This window comes from Zonotrichia albicollis, chromosome 7 (genome assembly GCF_047830755.1).
Source record: "Zonotrichia albicollis isolate bZonAlb1 chromosome 7, bZonAlb1.hap1, whole genome shotgun sequence".
Taxonomy (NCBI): domain Eukaryota; kingdom Metazoa; phylum Chordata; class Aves; order Passeriformes; family Passerellidae; genus Zonotrichia; species Zonotrichia albicollis.
The window spans coordinates 31,019,348-31,039,443 of record NC_133825.1 but is presented as its reverse complement, the minus strand read 5'-3'; the positions used below and the strand labels follow the sequence as shown (position 1 = coordinate 31,039,443).

At 39.6% G+C, this 20,096-nt stretch overlaps 1 protein-coding gene across 50 annotated transcripts in view; it reads right to left on the bottom strand.

Moving 5' to 3' along the window:
* Positions 1–20,096, bottom strand: part of SORBS1 (sorbin and SH3 domain containing 1) — a 157,640-nt gene that overhangs the window by 24,731 nt on the left and 112,813 nt on the right. For 36 of the 50 annotated variants that reach the window (XM_074544799.1, XM_074544811.1, XM_074544815.1 and 33 more), the window contains 12 exons: positions 19,890–20,065; positions 19,097–19,160; positions 17,894–17,968; positions 17,509–17,571; positions 13,684–13,731; positions 13,446–13,569; positions 11,346–11,460; positions 8,063–8,146; positions 5,240–5,305; positions 4,564–4,665; positions 3,160–3,209; positions 211–386 (listed from right to left, as the gene is read on the bottom strand). In XM_074544799.1, coding sequence (XP_074400900.1) covers positions 211–386; positions 3,160–3,209; positions 4,564–4,665; positions 5,240–5,305; positions 8,063–8,146; positions 11,346–11,460; positions 13,446–13,569; positions 13,684–13,731; positions 17,509–17,571; positions 17,894–17,968; positions 19,097–19,160; positions 19,890–20,065 — 1,143 coding nt within the window. The remainder of the gene's footprint in view (positions 1–210; positions 387–3,159; positions 3,210–4,563; positions 4,666–5,239; positions 5,306–8,062; positions 8,147–11,345; positions 11,461–13,445; positions 13,570–13,683; positions 13,732–17,508; positions 17,572–17,893; positions 17,969–19,096; positions 19,161–19,889; positions 20,066–20,096) is intronic. The other 14 variants (XM_074544806.1, XM_074544823.1, XM_074544843.1 and 11 more) reach the window with 6 other exon arrangements.

The window sequence follows — 20,096 nt, the reverse complement described above, 5'->3', positions numbered from 1 at the left end:
CCTGGATCAGTTAAAGGCATCATTAAAAATATTGGCCATTGTGGTCTGAGAGAAAAAAGGAGGGAACACTGGGGATGGCAAAGTGGAAGGTTTGCATAAAATCTCAATTGGTTTGAATAGTAGACTGTAAACCTTGCAAGAGCTTGCCCATATCACCTGGCTTTTGACACTTTGCAGAATGGAGAAGAGGTTAGTGTTCCAACCACCCACCTTTTGTGGAAGCAGAACTCGAAGGCCGCTTGAGACCACTCAGCCCCTGGAATGGGATATCTCCACCTTCCAGCACACTCTTGTAAATCTGCCTTTCATTCTCCAAGGCAGTAGGGTCCCCCACAGCTAGCTCTGACTCCCTCTTCACTGCATGGTAGTTGGGTGAATAAGTGGAGCTGGAACACACAACAAAAAGGAAAGGGACACCAGGAGGTCACACCTGTTTGCTGAGAGCTTCATGTAGATTAAGAGATAACCACACTTGTGAACACAGAACAGACTGTGCATGAAGAACTGGTGCTGATGAAGAGGTTATCAATACATTGCAATAGTGTTCTGCCTTTGGCACTACCAAAGCATCCTCCACTTGAGGGAACTCTCCAGTCTTAGTCCCCCAGAAAACAGGCAGCAGGAAAGCAGTCCTCTGTTTTACAGATGAGACAACAGTCACAGAACTCATGCGTGATTTCTTGGTAGACACAATGAAATTCAACTGGCTAGCTGGAAGTACACAAAACCTTCCAGCTTCCAGTTCTCTCTCCTTAAACACTAGCCATGCCTGTCCCATACTTACAAAGATGCTCAGGTGGTCATCTCACCCAGTTCAGCCTCCCAGTCAACACTACAGCTCAAGATTCCCTGACCAGTTTCTGAAGCCTGTCAGTGAGGGACTATGCAGAGAAGCAATAGTAAAGGGATATAGATTTAATACTGTTTTAATTGCTAGAGGAATTTCCAGATGCACACAATCCTGTTCAGCTTTGCCAGTGGCTTCCTCTACAGGGAATAAAAAATCCTGGACTTTAGGTCTACCATGCATATATATAAACAGAATGATGTTAAAATTAGTACAATTTTAATTTCTTAGGTTTTTAAAGACTGGAAATTTATTGCAAATCCCTTTTTCTAGTCATGAACCTAAGCACAAGTATGCTCACACATCTGATTTCTAGATTTTCCTGTTTTCCCTCCAAAAGGATAACTGACAATGCCATGGTATAAATTGCCTTTCCAGGTGCAAAAAACTTACTAAGCAATCAGGCAGACTGTTTTCCTAAAAGCTAAGCTAAACTGATACCAGTTCTTGTGCTCAATCAGGCTCTTCAGAATAAGATGGAGTCTCACACAAAGCTATTCTGAGGCCAAAGCATGACTGCTGGAAAATTTGAAAAAATAAAAATATACAGATTTTCCAATGAATAGAAATATTTGACATCCTGATGTCCAAGAGTGATTCAAATTTATGAGAACTTGGAAATGTTTGTGGTTATATCTGTTTGTTGTGGATAAATTTGTACATGTATCTGTTTAGTTTGGATAGATGCTGTACTTCTGGGGTAAAGAGAAAGGTTTAAACACATCAGAGGACTGGCTACGGAGGTGGAATTACACAATGTCTGGATCACAAAGATGACTTTAGTTTCTGGACAAGGAAAACCAGGTCATATGCAGTCTCATTAACTATTTGCTGGAGGAAAAGCTCATGAAAAGCACCATGAAAAAGAAAAAGAATATTGTCAGTTTTTCAACCTAGGTAATGCCCAAACAGACCCATAGCTACAAAGCTATTGTTTATCAGGGACATCTTTTGGATAAAGAGTGCATCTCTTTGGCAGGTAGCTGAGGAAGCCCAGCCAGTTGCTGCAGGGACTGATTACCCTGAGGTTACTTGTTAGCCTAGCGGTTAAAAAACGAAGGGTTAAAACAATTGTCCTTTGGGACTAAACCTGGGGGAGACAGAGGAGGCATTTGGTGAATCTCTTTACTAGCTGCTCCCTTATTCAGGCCAGCAAGCAGTACTGTATTGGAGGCCAAGCAGCCTGCAAGGGCAGGGAAAAACGTGCAGCTCGACTGGGCCTCACTCCTGTGCCCCATTCCCAGCATACTCAGCTTGCTGCCTCTCCACTGGCATTCTCGAATGCTTTGTGTGGCACAGATACTGCTGCCATGAACAGAAACCCTACCAGCTGCTTGCAAACATATATTTTTGCTTATCTCTGAGATTTCCATTTATTTTATTGCTCTCTTCCTACCAAAATGAAGCAGTTGCAGTGGTTGCATGGGTTTCCCAGCAGAATGAACAGAGACAGAAGGAAACTGTGTTGAAAGAAGTACAGGAGACCTCTAAGGCCCCCAGAGGGGCAGTGAACACACATGGTATTAATGGACATCTGGAGGAGAAACTGCCTTTTTTAACAAACCATCCTCATAGAGGGGATCACTGTGCCTATGGACATGGAGCACTCAGTGCAATTACAAGGTGCAGTAGGTTCACTGTAGGGGCTGGCTCTGTGGCTCAAATAACTCAGGATAACTCAAGTAACACAGCTCAGCATTTTGCTCTCGATTTTGCATGTGTGTGCTCCTCTTCTAAAACAAACCAATTCCATGTACAACTCATTTACACAGAATATACTGCTCATTACATATTCTGCTGAAAAAGTAGTGCCCAATAGATCTTTGAGAAATATTGTCACTCCTACCACTGTTCCCTTCCTGTAGGCTGGAAAATTACTGCCTTTCATCAATTGCATCCATCTGATCTGGGGCATGTAACATGGAATGACTAGCAGCAGGCAATCTATCACATAAGTGTAACAAACAATTTTTGTGTATTCAATACTGTTACTTGCATGAATATACAGTCAATTTGCAAAATTCATCAGATGAAGTTAAAGGTCTGTTGATTTTTTTAGAGCCACTGCCTAGCACAATTAGCAAATCTTACTTAGACAATGCAATCAGTCATATAATCACTTCAAAATACATTCTGGATCAAAAAGCAGACAGGGTACCAGGACTCACCTAAAGCACACATATAATTCTTAAGGTACATGCATTTGACTATATCCATCCCCCAAAAAGCCAAAGCATTTCCAACATCCAACACCCTGTCCTACATGACCTCAGATTTTAAAAAAGACATCAACAAGCAATTGATAAACTTACTAGGAAGAATGGTCTGTGGAAGTTTCCAGAGGAGTAACACCTGCTGTATTCTGCAAAAGTCCAAACAAAGGAGTCATTGATATGCACTTACACGTGAGGAGAAAGAAAAAGGCTTGCTTAAGTAATTTTTCATCTATTACTTCAATATTAGCCTATAGGAGACATTGAGGTTTAAATCTAAATGCAATTTAAGCTGTCAATGTCTTTGCAGAAAAGCAACAATTTTCGTGAGTTCCTTCAGGGCAGTGACAGGTTTTTAGCACAGCCGATGCCTTTTCGCAGTGCCTATTCTTTTGTCTGCAAATGAGTCATTGTGAATAAAGCCAAAAGCAAGAAGAGATAACCAGCTGGGCCATGACCAGGAGACACATGCTCATAATTATTTCCCCAAGCTTTCCCCCAACCGGTCACTGCCCGCCTTTGCTTTAAAGGTGTATTACATTTCTGCAGCACAATACATTCCTCAGCGTTCAAAAAATATCAAAGCTCTAAAAAGAAAAGCGACGTTTCAGTTCAGTTTCCTTACTTAAGAGAAGCAATGCCAGCTGCACAGGTTCAATAGCAAAAGCCAGTTCCTAGCCGCTTGCTTTAAATCCATCTAACGCTTCTTAGACACGTTATTTAAAAATTGAAGGCAATTTTAGAAGCCATTCTCTATTTTGTGTCCCCTCATCTATGTGAGGATTTCTATCTAGGAAGAAAAAGCAAATATTGGGTTTGAAAAAGCAGCTTTTCCAAGTCCTGGTGAAATGCCGCAGCTTCAAAAAAAAATCAGCAACAGAAAAAAAAAAAAAAGAAAAAAATGGCGTGTTACCAATTAATCTATCATTTCATGGTTCGAGTGCTGCAGACCCTCGAAGCAGCAGCAGCAGCTGACCTGCCCTAGAAGGCCACAGCAAGGTGCAGCATAAGGAAAATTGTTTAAAATCTCTCAGAAATATCCAAAATCTTGGGTAGGCGTGAGCTCCAAGCAGAGAGCGGGGCTTGTAAGAAGGGAGAGTAGATGGCAACACGCTTGAAAGGCACGAGATGATGACGTGACACGCCAACCAAGAATTTTAAGCTGATTGCTGCTGCTGCCTATTCATGTGAAAAATAGAGAGGGTTTTTTTTTGCAGACACTGAACTCTAAACCTGAAATGGGAACTGGGATGGGGGTGGGGGCAGCTGAATGCAGATGTGGTGGTGGGGAGAGAGACGAAATCACTGTATCTGAAATGGATTTCAAGCTGGATTCTCAGCATCACATTCTATTATTTCTGACAGCAACACAGCAAGCCATGCAGTCAGAACGCTCAGAACCATTATTTATCCCAACCTCATTTAATAATCATCCAGCAGTGAATAGATTAGAGCAGAGAGTTTGGAAACGGGGATTGGCAGCATGAAAAGAATAGGAAATACCTTCTGTGGCTTTTTATGTGGTGCTTTATAAAGCTTCTCCATTTTTTCTAAATCTGCCTCTAACTCAGTCTGGTAGAGGTAGAGGTCTTTTTCTAGATCACTCTGGTTAAAGAAGGAGAAGAAGAATGGGAAAACAATGCTTAGGGTTAGGGGAAACCAAAGGAATGTTAATTTTGAAAAAAAAAAGAGAGCCTTTTTAATCAAAAAAGAGGAAGGTGGTATGGACAATACACAGAAAATCACTAGCAACTAATCATGTTTCAATCATTATAGAGGAAATAGTTTTAGACAATTAACATTAAAATCAAGAGATGCACAGGCCTGCTAGAATCTATTTCTACAAACCATAAAGTTATAAAACCCACCTGTAAAGAAAAAAAAAGATACTGTAATAATACGCAATATGCTGTTAGTACAATTATCATTGCAAGTCAAGATAGCAAAACAACCACTCTAAATTATGGCTGATTATGATTTCAGAATTGTTTATTAAATCAATTTTCTAGCTACTTAATTGTTAGGCTAATGAGCTCAAGCCCAATTAAAAAAGAAAATCACTCACAAGCACACAAAACCCAAGCAATGCTACAAGAAAAAAAAAAAAAGAAAAGAAAACCACATACACACATATATACGCGCTAGATGCTGTAGTGCAACGTACGTGAGACACAATTACCTTTCTATCCTCTCTAGTAAGGATAGAGCAATCTCCAGGAGTATAATCCCAAATCTTTTTTGGAGGCTGATGGAAAGCAGAGGAAGGAAATGAGGAAATGAAGATAAGGAAAGACATCACAGAGAATATGGAAATTGGATTAGAACAGAGGGGAAATACAATAGGGAATTTGCATCAACACTGAAAAGAAATTATAAAATAACAACAAATCACAACAGAGAAAGAGAAGAGAAAGAGGGATAAATCTGCTATAGCATAAATATCAGGAAATCATGGGGGGCAAAAGGGAACATACATGCATTGTGGAAGGGGCTGTTTTCAGTCATGTTTTCAGAAATTTTTTTTGCAAGGTGCTCTATGGGATTTTGGACTCTCTAGAGGGTGCCACAGCTGTTGGTTAAAGCATTCTTAACAAAAAAAAAAAAACCAAAACAAAATGGGGGTGAGAACCACAGAGTCATAAAAAGCATTTGTTTTGCTCATTCTTCTTTTCAAAAGGAAAGGGTAAACCAAGGGCCTTTGATAAAGAAAAGGGAAAATCTTTCTCACTTCCATCAGCGTATGAATACATACCATGTGAACAAATGGCTGATTTTCCCGTGGTGGCATTGTGGGGCAATGAGAATGCATAATTGTTATTTTTTATTTCACTGGTTTGGGAACGGGTTGTTTGCGGGTATTTTTGGTGGACAGAGTGGGATACAAGAAGGTTTGGGAACTAGCTATTTCCAATTCATCCTACAGCTGAAAGGGCTGATTTCAAAATGGATTTTTTCCTGTTTGGATGAAGATATTAGTATTAGGCAGGATTATTCAGAGTAAAAGATTGGACTGGACTCCCATTACTGGAGTGAGCAAAGCTACAAAATGCATGTTCTTTAGGCTGTGGCAACGAAGCTCAGAAAAGGCTTGCCAGCTACAAAAGTCTGAGATGGCATCCTGAACTCGAGTGCCTGACACTGATGCACTAGTTCTGGAGTTCCACACTCAGGAACCGGCATAGCTCCTGGGGACCATGGCTGCACGGCTTCAGAACTGAAGCAAGTTCAAGGCAGACCTTATAAGAGAGAAGCACTTGACAAGAGTGCCCTGAGCAAGGTGGGGAACTTGTCACCAGAACAGATGGTCTGCTGAACATGAGACAGATTGCCCTGAGATAGCCTCTTCTGGAATAAGGCCAGGGCTGCATGACTAAAAGCACAAATCCACACTTCTAAAGAATGGGTATACCCCCAGACGTAGCAAGGACCAAGGGTATAAATGCTTTTCTTTCTTTGGCACATTTTCCATTAACTCACACTAACTCAAAGGACCACAGAGATGACAAACTTTCACTCACTGCAAAAGCAGATGGCTATTAATTACATGGCAACAAAGATGAACAGGTTCCTTCTCACTGTGGAAACCTTAAACCATGACAAGTTGTGAGGAGCTAAATCCTTACATTGACAACACTTAGAAGTCTCATCGAGGTGAGATTTATCTGACTTTTACTGCCTAAACATTAGGAGGTCTCATCTCAAACACTGCTGAAACTTCTTTAGCTTAGGATGGAAGGTCCATAGCAATAAAACATAGTTTTCTATGAAAGGCTGGACTACTTAACCACTGCACATCCTTGCTTTCCAGCAAAAATTATACTAATTTTATGATGTGATCAGACTGAGCACACAACTCCAGGTAGCTACATTCTGTGCAGAGGAACTTTGCCACTTCTGCCAGAAAAAAGCCTCAGTTTAAAGGAAACCTGCTCTCTGGTGTCCATGTGCAATTGCCTTTGAAGTCAGTACTGAACCTTAAGAAGTACTTCTGTTTTGTTGTACACACATGGAATCTCACCAGCACTCAAAATTTGTGTGCATGGGCATTTGGCTACTGACCTCAAGGGGAAAGGAGAAATGAGAAACCATCAGTATGTCTGAATATGTATGAGAGGCTGGTAGTGACCCTCTGGTGCAGTAAGAGTAGCTTATTAAATAGTATATAATAACTAAATGAATAGTGTTTAATCAGTAAGAACCAGGCCATAAAATGCTTTAAAGTCACATTTTTTCCAGTAGCCATGACCACTGATGTGCTCCCTCCATCAAAATGTTCTTTGTTTGATTGAATAATTAAGCTTTAGTTCATCTTTTCCAGAGGGGAAATCAAGGCTTTTGTTTTTTTTTTTTTTTTTTTTTTTTTCTCCACACATAGCAACACAGCTCTATTTGAGAAGAAAGAACACTGTTCTCAGACTCCTTTGGTTTCAGGGAAGGGCAAGGGCTGTTCAACACAGGCTAGTGCCCTAGTGCCCCCCATTTTATGCAATGGGCAGCTACATGCATAAGGAAATAAGCAGGAAACAAGGTCATGATCTGTTTATGGAGAGCTGGAAATTACTGATCTACAGTTTACAAGCCAGGGACAGGAATAAATAACTCTCCTTGACTTAAAGTTATCGATCAGCCATCCTAGATCTTGTTAGGCAGAAGGAGAATAAGGGCTTTGTATAAGGCCTTTTAAGAATGAGAGCAGGGTATTATTTCTAACATTAACAACAAAAATGCAGTTTGAACTATGGTGTGTGAAAAAATATTACCTTGTTGATACACAGTGCTGGGAGGTGGGGAATATTTGTAAATGGCTTCAAAACACTAAAAGTGGCCACAGAACAGCTGCTTTATGTTAGTACCAGGATGACTTTATGTACAATCACATCTTTAAATGAGTAAGGCAGCTGTTTCAGATTTAGGGCCTAGGAAAGAGATGTGACAATCATAAAAAAAAAAATCAAAAAAAAGGCAGGTTGACTTCATTGGTCATTGCAACTATCAAACTTACCGGTTTCCCAAACTCCAATTCCGAAAAGAATTTATACCAAGGTTCATTCTTTAAATCTATCTCTTCTGGGCTTATATCCCGAGTCTAAAGGAATTGGTGATAGGGGAATGGAAGAAAGAGAAGGATAACATTATGCAAAGAATACACGGAAAGGGACTGTTAGAGATGCAGATCCCATGGCTTCCATTTTAAAATGTAGATATTCAGCCTTATAATTTGGTATTTCTATTGCATGTTTCTCATAAAGGCCATGAACTGCTTTGAAAACATCAGTTAAGCCAAATAGCATCATTGGGACCAACATGAATATGAATGAATTGCATTTTACAGGTCAGGAGACCCAGACAGAGTGAGAGATTATGCAGCTTGCCCAGTCACAGGGAGACTCAATGGAAGAGCAGAGAGTCCAGCAGTCTGTCAGTCCTACTGTCAGACACTTTTATCAAGTCAAAAGTTACATATACTTTATTATTATTATTTTAAAGCTTCATTTGGTTAAAAAAATAGAGACTCAGTAAGATCTGAATCAAATACTGCATCTTTAACAGCACATGAACATGTGAGAAACCCTGTTCTATACACTGCAAACAGAGTGGAAGGTGGTTTTCTAAATCATACGAGACACATGTCAGAGAGAGTGCACCCTAAGACCTCTGAAAGGATGGATAGAGCGACAATATTACATGTTTCTTCACAAATAAATGTTAGAATATCAGACAAAACTACAATGAAGGAAAATCAGACAGGACAGAAAACAGTACAGCTGAAAAGGAAATTCCCTTTCATTCATACCATCTGTCTTAATAAAACAAAAAAAAATTGAAATAATTGTAGCTGTTTGAAAACACTGCTGGTGAGGTAAGAGAATAAAAGTCCATTGCTAAATCTTCTGAGGTACCACTCTCCAAAAGTGTGGGATAAAAGATATCTAGCTAATTCTTGCATTTCTAGTATACCTAGTCAAAACCAGAGTGGATCTCCGTGCATTAAAAATATACACGCATTATGTCTGCTGTGCAGGCAAGATTCCAAGTGCTCCATCACAAGAAAGAAGGAGCCCCACAGATGCACAATGCCCTCATGGAAATCATTTTGTGATGGGGTTACTGAGGCAGTTGATAAAAGTGCTGGACTTGTATGTCCCAGATTCTGCCATAGCTATTAGCACCACAAAAAAAAAAGCTCTAGGAAAAGAGCTCAGGATTGATGCTGAATGAGAGGAAATGCAAGATAAATAGTTACATCATGTTTAGTGCCTGATGACCTGGAGAATGATTTGGCTATTTCTTAAAGGCATAAAGGAATCAATACCTCTCTTTTTTATTTACTGCACTCCAGCTAAAAGCACTCATCTTATATAACTGTGTTTACATTAAAACAAAGCCCAGTGATATCAACAGCAGGCGATTCATTACTCTGAAATGATTTTGGATTGGGATTCTGATAGTCACAGCTGTGGGTGTGATTACCAGGTGACAATCACAAAGCTCCTGCACCTGTCTGAAAGATGCAGTCACTAACCACTGCGGTACTGCTATATTTAATGAGACTGATGGAGACTGTGAAGCTACTATTTCCAAGGCCTTCTTTCTTCTCTGGTCTATGGCTTCAAATTAAAGCTCATAAAATAACATTGGAAGTAACACAGCTATCACTTTCATCTTGGTTTTGATGAGCTCTGTACATAAAATGTTTTTCAGTTATGCTGATGATGGTTCTGCTTGTAGAACCATCAGTGTCTTTTAGACTCTGATTCCACAGCTCAGTTCAGTACCTGATGAAGTCTGAACACGTAAACAGTGCCACTGGTGATGACAGACCTTTTGCAAATGCTTAAGTACACAGATGAAGCTGGCCTTTTGCCACAGTTTTAATCTTGTCTGTTTACCGTGAGACAAAATTGATGTTTAATTCAGCGGAAATCTGGCTCCAGGATGGACTGCAGGAATGGAGGTGTCATACCATGTTCAAACCACTCCTCACTGGCACTTCTCTAATGGGCTGAGCCAACACCCAGTGGTATCAAGAGGGAGTCATCCGCCACCCATTGCAATAGGCACTGGGATCATGCTCCCATCAGGAGCAACTTTGTTGAAGTCAATGAAGGGACACAGGTGTGAAAAGAGGTTGGTTGCAGCATCTTCAAAAAGTGATGGACCTTGATTACACTTGGAAGGAAAAAAGAAAACCCACCAAAATACTAAGGAGAAGCATCAGGTCCCACATCAGACTTGATTGTTACATTTCTATTGATTTAAATTGCTATTCATTCTTGTGTAAAATCCTAGGCAGGTTTTTCAGGAGTATTCCTTTATCTATTCCATGCATGGATCAAAGTCTGAGCTGTTAAGGTACAACTTACATGTTGGAAACTCACATGCAATTAGCAGTTCTAATTGAATCCTTCAAATTAATGCCTTTATAGAACAGTTATATCTTTATGCACTATCTTTGTACACTACTAACAACATTCAGTATTTTTGAGCAGTTACAGTGTCACACTTGCACCATGGAAGGACACCTTTAGTGATCTGTGCTGATTTATACTGGACTGGCTGACAAGGTTAGCATCATCTCTCTGCCTGTTCCTTGTCAAGTATTCTCAACCAAGGCTGAAGAAAGAGACTTTATGTCCCTAGCTGTCACAATTCACAGCACTGCTTACTAATTCAGACTGAAATTGGAAACAGCTCACTTAATACGCCAGGTTACATTTCACCATCGCTGGAGAGCTCACATTGAGTCCTGCCACCTCTGTCAGAGAAGTGGTGAGATCCAGCTGAGGAAAAAAGCAGCCCAGGGAAAATGGCCATATCCTAATGTACCTCAGAGGCATCCACTGAGGCACACTAAAGGAGCTCTGAAAACTAGTTCAGTGTTTAAAGCATCAGAAGAACATAGAAACTGAACCTGACTTCTCTGTTGCATAATGCCTTCAACCCTCCTGCATCAGCTAATGCTGTGCCCTAGAAAAAGTACAGCTGGCAAAACAGCTGCTGAACAGGTCACAGTGTCAAACATGGATTAAAAACTAGGGTTAGTGATCCATACTTAACATGGAAAACAACACGTCCAGAAGGAAAGAAGCCTCTCAATCCACCCTGGATCTTGCTTTAGAGAGAACAAAAATGTTAGGAAGTTATGCAGAACAGTTTCAAAAAACATCATACAAGCACTGCAATGTCAGCATAAGGAATCCCATCCAAATAGAACCACACAAGCATTTACAGAGTATTTCATAATCACAGGATAAAGCCACAAACTAGGATAAATCAAACATTACCATCTTTTCGTTGTTCAGAACAGAGGACTTCCCTGGCTGATAGTCATAAATGCTCCTGGGTTCTGCACGGTATTTTCTGGTGTCCACCTTCTTGTCTGGAGGCTCCCAGTCAGTCCTGAGGAAAGAAAGATCAATTACCCAAAATACTGTGGTTTCTGTGGAGATAAACTGGTGCTTTACCCTAATAATTATGGTTTTATCAGGGTACTTTTAACCTAAGAACAGAGACTGTTACAAGAGGAACACTTCAGATAGGGCTCCAGACAGGTATTTGTTTATCTATCACAGGCAGTTGGAAATAGCTCAGCTGCTAAAACAACTGGTGTGGAGGGGAGTTATTCTAAGAACTTTCAGTAAACTTCCAGACTTCTAAATCTTTCCCCATTGGAAACACCTTAATGAGAGGCTTCAACTAAGATCACAAATATAAACATGTCCAAAGTTTAGGCAGAACTCAGATTAAATTACTTTTCCTAAACTTTTGCCTTTTAGTCACATCACTGATTACCTGATTACCACTGCTCTGGATTCTGAGGGCACTCTGGATTCCAAGAGGAGGTTTTTTTCTAGACACATGAATGAATTATCTTAGGCTCTATTTTAATATGGCTAAGAACAGTCCATTGACTATCCAAACCACTATAATTTTGTGCAGTGCCTATACCAACACAGCTGAAACAACAACAGTCACAAAGCATTCAGGGTCCTTATGCTACAAGTTCCTGCTGGTCTCAAAATGGATATAATCAGACACCTAATGCAGAATATGATGAAACCTAATGCAGAAAATGTTCTCCAAAAAGCTGAGCAATCAGCTCTTTTAGGATGATAAACTAATTCTGATTTTGCTCTTGGCATGCTGTCTTTGATTGGCAATGTGTATGTGGATTCATCTCACCCAGAATTCACCAAACAAAACTGAGGCATCTGTGCAAAACTGCTGCTCAAGGTTTCCTCTCCCTTACACTTCTGATCTATTGGGATGGAAACAAACCACTGAGCTGCCTAAACTCTCTCTGGCTGAGAAGAGACAAAGACAACCCATTTAATTTTTTTCCTTTCTCAAGTAAGGCAAGATGACAGCCAAAATGATTGGCATACAAACAGTGCACAAATTTCAACAAAGATGATCTTTCCTGTCCAAACGAACTTGATTAATTAAAGACTCCAACCACAAAGAAAATTCTGGTGAGGCACTTGTTTGCTACTAGATAATAGGAAGCATTAATTATGGTAATCCTTTCACTTGCAAGAGTTTTCTCAGAGGGCAAATACACTATATCTTCAATTCCTGCATAAGGAAGACACTTTCTATCAGTAAATTTTGTCTCCTAATCCAGTGACCTGAGATACTCACTAAAGCAGATATGTCAAATTACAGTTTGCTCATATGAGGCAGCAAATGAAAAACACTAAGAGCATGTAGAAGGTGCTAAAGGAGGGAATAACAGTTCAAGAGCTGGGAAAGTTCAGCAGGACATAAAATATTCTTAGCTCATTCTGCTTTCCCTTCATTTGTACATGCATTCCTTAATGTTACAAAAAGGTTTGAAACACATGGTAATAACCAAAGCAAAAAACCAGGAGGGAAGTAATCCTGAAGATCAGAAATGACACTGCTGACAAGAACCTACTTCAGGTAAGTTCATATGGCTAAGATTCTTCAGAGATGGAAAATGAAACTAAGTTTTTACCAAGACTCAACATAAATCCAAATTTTGCTTCTCCACAATTATCACTACTTGCTTGTATTCAGAGGTACCTTTACAGAGTCACACTGAGCCAAGAGTTTCCACTGTGCCTATGTGGTAGGCACTGTATAAGCATGACACCCAACTCTTGACCCAGACAGGATGATTGGCATGCAAACAGGCTGTGTGATGCCTGATGGAAAAGACAGACAGAATGGGGGACTGGGTTGTGACAATGAAGGAGTCCACTACCACCTAGTAAAAGACTCAGAGTAAAAACCACGTATCAACCTTCCAAAAAAGTTTAACTGGAGCTGTGGATCTAAGGCTTCCACTTTTAACCCCTTCCCATTGACAGCTTTCAGATATTCTTCCAGAGCTGATCTATAAAAGGCTTAGTTCAGATCACCTTTCTGGGCTTGATTTCAGTGATGAAGCACGGTTCGGCAGCGGCAAAGTGGCAGACCTCTTCACAACCTTCTCTGAATCTATATTGTCCATCTCACTCTTGGAGCGGGGAACTTGGGTTCTGCCTGTAGGAGAAATCACACAGAGGAACACTGGTGAACTGGATAGGAGGCAAATAAATACATGCTTTACATGCCCTTTCTTTTTGACAGATCAAACAAGAAATGTGAATTACTTACTGTCCTCAGAATAGGAATAACGCGGAGAGAATGAATCAGAATCTTCATCTGAAAGACAAAAGCATTTTGCAAATGAGTCAAAAAAGTCCCAGAGAAAAAGCACCAGAGACCCTTAAATTTCGTCTACTAATGCATTCACCATAATTTGAGTGATATGCCCAATACTTACCACAGGGAGAGGATCCTAAAGACTAAAATTCCAATGAGGTTAAAATTGCATTTGAAAATAATTCCTAGATTAGATATAAATATTAATATACTATTTACACTACTACCTTTCTCCAGGCTCTCAAAGTACTTCAGAAAATAATCCTATTTCATCATAAAACTCCTCTACAGCAAGGGTTATAGATCCACCTTATCAAAAGCTGAGAGATAAACAGAGGATCCAAAGGCCATGGTATGTGATTAAAACAACTCATTAGGTACTAAGCACAGCTGAGGAGCCCTGCTGACAATCACATATGACTCTTGTATTTAGAGTATTCTGTATATTCAGAATATTCTGTGATTCTGTGACTGCACCATTTGCATTGCCTTCCTTTGGATGCTGTTAGAGAGCAACCAAAGGAAGGCAATGAAGATGGTGAAGAGTCTAGAGGTGAAGCCACATGAGGAGCAGCTCAGGTCACTTGGTCAGTTCAGCCTGGACAAGAGGAGACTGAGGACAGACCCCACTGCAGTTACAGCTTCCTCTGAGGGGAAGAGGAGGGGCAGGCACTGATCTCTGCTCTGGGGTCACAGGACCCCAGAGAATGGCCTGAAGCTGAGTCAGGGGAGGTTTAGGTTGGACACTAGGAAAAGGTTCTTCATGCAGAGGGTGGTCAGGTACTGGAACAGGGTCCCCAGGGAAGTGGTGACAGCACCAGCCTGGCAGAGTTCAGAAAGTATTTGGACAATGCTTTCAGGCACACGGTGTGACTCTAAGGGGTGTCCTGTGCAGGGTCAGGAGTTGGGCTTTGATGATCCTTGCAGGTCCCTTCCAACTCAGAATATTCTGTGATTCTGTGACAGCGAAGAGAATTGTGAGCCAAAGTATTACTAATATCTCTGCAAAGAAACCACTCAATGTGACAGAGGAAAACACATAAAAACAAAGAAGATGAAACTAGAATCAACTAGATTTTAAAAAAACCACAAACTTTAAAAAAAAGTATTATGTGAAATTAGTTATGACAATCAACAGCTTGAAACAACTTCTAAATTTTCTCTCATGGAGGACATTGATCAGATACTACAGCCAATCTCATCTGCTGGAAAAAAACAATTTGGCTAACCACAGCTGACCTGAAGTTGCACTCAAGCCTTCATTAAGCCTTTCAGGAAGGCTCAGGGTAGTCTAAACCTCTAACCTATCTGCTTTAGTTCTCTTGGTGAATGAATTAGAAGGTTAAAGTTTCAAAAAGATGGTTATTGAGTCTTTGTAAGCCCATCATAACCTTCAGGTTAAGAAGGCCAATTCCCATTTTTAAACCTTACTGACAAAAACCAAATATCCATATTACACTGAACTGTTGACAAAAATGACTTGTATTCTTAAATGCAAGTTTGATTTACTCCGACAAAAAAATATTTGGTAAATCACAAAACTCAGTAGCCCCTACAAGGACAGATAAACAAATGTCTAAAACAACTTTCACAGCTATTCACCTCTAATAATCTTCTTTGGTGCTGTTAATAAATAAAAGATAATTATACTTACTTACTTGAAGAGAAATGTCAACATTCATTATAGCTTGTCATCCAAACAAGAAAAACCATACAATAAAAATTCACTTCAGATAATGGCTATTTTCCTATTTCTTACATTCTAATATCTACAATAATGAGGAGAATAGCTATGTTTTGTCTCTGAGTATCTTATGAATAAGAGTGTCTACATTTATTTCCTTTTTATACAAGAAATATGGAAACAGAAATCTGGAGTGGTTTGATAACACTAAAGAGCGAATAAGAATTGAGCATTAAATAACAATCTGTTTCTCAAAGTTTCATTCTATCCATTCTCAAAGCAGGTTACTACAAGTTTGTAACTTCAAAATGTGATTCCTTTAAAGAAGAGAGGCTGTTTCCCTCTAGGTGGTAGAGAATCTGCCGGCTTGGACTTCATTTCATGGATTGGACATATTCTGTATGGTTTCAGAAATGCTGAATATAATTTTGAAGGGAGCCCAGATCTTGATGCTTCTAGGAGGTCTTATGCATCAATCCATTCTGACATTAACTGCATGAAAGTGAGGCTCCAATTCACCTCTGTATAAACACTGCCACTGATTATGGATTTTTAAAGTGTTTTCTAAACATGAAACATGTCCTGCAACCCCTCCAACTCTTCTACATCATCAGTTATTTTGTATTTCTTATCAAGAAAAGAATCCAAGCAAATATTAGAGAAATGTTTCCCAATATATTGAGAATAGAAATTAGTGTTTAGTCCAATAAAATTTCAACTATACAAACCAGCAAATTACTTTCAGATGCACATTTCTAAGTGCATAGGAAACATTTATGGGAGAACAGACTCTTTAATATATTGTCATAATGGAGTTTGAAAACTTTGTTAGTAAAAAGGATTTTCAAACCTCATTATGAACAAGGAAATATTCTCTGTAAAATGCTTTTATCCATTAATTACGGAAACAGTGTTTCTCACACCCATACCCACATACCATTCTGCCAAGATAAAATCACTTACCCTGCATTACAATTTGCAAGACAAGGCTCTTCACCTAATATATTTCACTAAGAAACTGTTAAGTATCTTAGATACCTCTATGACACTTCATCCACATTCATTTTAACAGTGAAATACATCTTACATTTCCTTGCCTTCTTGGAGTATCTCAGCTCATAATGCATGCTTTCTTTTTACACAATACCCACCAGATGTGTAATACAAATATTGAATAAAATAGTTAATTAGTAGTCTCACCAGGGTTGGCTTGAGGCACAGGCTAAGTAGGCAAGTTCCTAGATTGCAGGACCTAAAGTGTCACCAAAGCACCAAGCCAACAAGGCTGTCACCAACAACTTCCCAATCAGGAAATGTCTGAACATCCAATGTCTGCAGCAGATTCCAGTGTTTCTCATATATAAATATTTTGCACAGTCACACAACTATCACTGCAACAGGTGCTGTTTCACCATCCCTGAAACATGCCTGCAAAGTATTCTGATTTGAATATGAACTTTAAAGGAATCTGCTGAGCACATGAAGAGATAAAGTAAAGACAGTGTTATTTCAAGTTGCAAGATGTGTTGATGAATCCAAACTCTGTCCTTGCCTAGATATGCCAAGTGCACCTAAGACCAGCCCTGAATCTATGCTATCAAGTTATTTTTTATTTTAAAAGACTACACTAAGGGACTGATCCAAAACCCACTGAAGCAAGTAGCCTTTTTACTAATATGCTTCAGTGACATTCTGGGTCTGGCCCTAATACTATGTTAATGTTAAAAACCAAAAGCAAATAATTAATGAAATTTATTGATTTGGAAGGGGTGGGGGGAGAAAAATCTCAGTTAAACCCATCTTTACACATAAAGTCAGCAACCTAGACATGTTAAATAATCACTGCACACGCAACTGATAAGTGCAGAAAACCAAGCAAACCCCGAGTTTGCAGCATTAGTCAAATACTAGTTACAAAGCCAGAGGAGCACTGCAAAGCCAAAAAGGCATCATTCAGTCAAGGCAATGCTTAGAGTGCAGCAAATCATTATGAGGCAGCATAAAGCTCAGCAACTAGAAAAAACTCCAGGAAGAAAATAAATTGATAAGGCAGCATTTGTGCAGAAAAAATAGATATGGACCTTAATTATTACCTTCAGAGATAGGACTAGGAGTAGACGCAGGAAACTGGTATGTAGGAGAATAAGGATTGTCTTCTGCAGCAGAGAAAAGCAGTGGATTTTGAGAGTATCCACAGTGAAGTGGAAGTTCTGCTTCATTCCCCAACTTCTATCACCATATGATTTTATTCCCTACTTTAATAACACTAGGGTAAATGGTATAATATTTTAAAAGAGATTAATGGATTAGCAAAGATTTAGTTATTTTATGCATCACACAAGAAGGTATACTGGGAATAACTGAATTTCCAGGAAGTGTAACAGAAAACTAGAACCTGAATCTAGTTATTATTAGGGCACTATAGTACAGTTAACTCAAAGCACAAGACAACAGATACTCTGACTAAACTTCTGGTACCTTCAGTTTTTTGCTGGATTTCAGGAAGTTCAGGAAATGTGTAGGTAGGGCAATAGGGGTTTTCTTCAGGATTGTCTGAGGAGAGGAATATGAATTGCAAAAAAGAACAGAGAGGACAGGTTTTAAGGGGAAGAAGGGCGAGCCAAGAATCCATTCAAGCTGACTACAGTCCCTCTCATGCTGATGTTCTAGCATGACACAACCTAGAATGCCTCTTTGTTCATTGCTGCCTTGCATGTCTGGGTTTTGGGAGATCCTGGAAGCCAAGGGCAGTGAAGTCATTCTCCTCCATCTGAGCATGGGCTTTAGCTGAGCTAAAGAACCTCTGTTAGGAGCAGCAGGATTAGGAAATAGTTCAACTCCTCCTCATCCCATCCACTGCAGCACAGCATTTATCTATGCATAAAGCTCATCAGGACAGCACCTGCAACAGCAAATACAGCTCCAGTTTTGCATGCTCTGCATTTGGTTCCAGAAGCACAGATGTGAGCTGTGCTTGCCTGTGTGTCAGGCTGTTCAGAGGGGTCAGCTTGCAAGTGCTACTGCAGCCATTTCTCACACGGAAAAATGTGAATGTATCAGCAGTCAGGCATAGAAGTGCCCCGAGGTGGGAATCCCCTGAGAGTTCACCACTGTAAAGTTTGTAAGGGCTCACCACAATTCTAGGTTTTCAAAGGAGAAAGATTAGGGTTTTGGAAAAGCAGAATTCAGATTCTAAACTCACCAATAATTAATGGAAACCCACTGGTTTCAGTGAACTTCAAATCCTGCTTTCTTGTGCAGGTACTAAAGCTTGACAGTGTAAAAAGTTTCCTCTTATGCACAAAGAAGTTTCAGAGATAACATACTGTATTTTAAAAGTGTGTAGATTGGGTTAGCTGGTAAAACTGGAGTTCAGGGATCTATTTTGCCCAAGTGCGGAATTATTATCAGCTTTTCTGGTCTCAAATAGTTTAGTTGATTTCATGAGGGCACTGCAGTTCACCTTTCAGAACAACTCAGACCTTTCTTTGGACTTCAATGTTCTCCTACCTTTGACTTCAAAGATTTCAAATACATTGGTTGAGTTCCCTGGTACAGAGCACACATTAACTAACATTAAATGCTTTTATTTAACATCCAGTAAAATTCTTCATATGGATGAAACAAAATGTCATCAAGGTGGTCTTTTAAAGTAAATAAAAACCATCTGTTCTACAGTACCTCTATTTAGCTTGTGGATCTGTTTGAACATCGTCTTGTACCAGTCCTTCGATCTGTCTGTATTCTGTTGGAAAAATAAATATACATAGAAATAATCAACAGTGACTGGGCCAGCCTTTAAAAGTTATCACAAATCTTCCAGCAATGAAAAAAAATTACACTCTATGTGAAAGCTGCATCATATGAATATCCTGAAATATTAATTATTTCACTCAGATATATCATCTCATGTGATGTTTCACTGAAGTAAGTAATAATGTAAGAGCTTTGCAGAGGCAGGCTGTATGAAATGCTTTGTATATTAATCTGGTTTGACATCCAAACTTAAACAACTTCCCTGTTTTAGTCATATATACCAATTTCCTAAGTATTCAGTGGACAGTTAGAAACATTGAGCATTTAAGTCATTCCAGAAACTACTTGTAAGAGTAGGTTAATAACTCTTTTCATAATTTCCGCTGAACACTGAATGAATGTAATCACATTTAAAAGAGGTATCTGCCTCTAAGATGGCTGAATGAGACAAAACTCTCCTTCAGCTGCTAGGAAGGAAACAGAGGAGCAGAAAACATTATTTTCAGATATTATAAGAAACAGTAATTTTTAATTTTCTTCTCCCTGAAGCAGCTGAAACAGGTCATAGATAGCAAATGGAATAATTTATCATAAATTATATTGGAATTAGAATTCTATCTTCCCTTAAATCTCTGCAGCTTTAGTGAGTTCCCTAAGTCCTAAAGTAAGCAGAATGTAGCCCAGGCTTTGTGCACCAACCACATGCTCAGTGTTTTACCCTCAGTGGAATTCCAATGTCATCAACAGAGGTATCAGCCATGTAGGGAGGGCTCCTGACAGTGCTTCTCTTCTCCTCCACTGCCCTCTTCTCACTTGGCACAGTCTCCTGAGCCGGCTTGTCCCGCAGAAGTGCTGAATCAACTCTGTCAGAAACTAATCTGTCTGGCACTGAATCTGGAAATGACAATGGGGGATTTTCATCTCA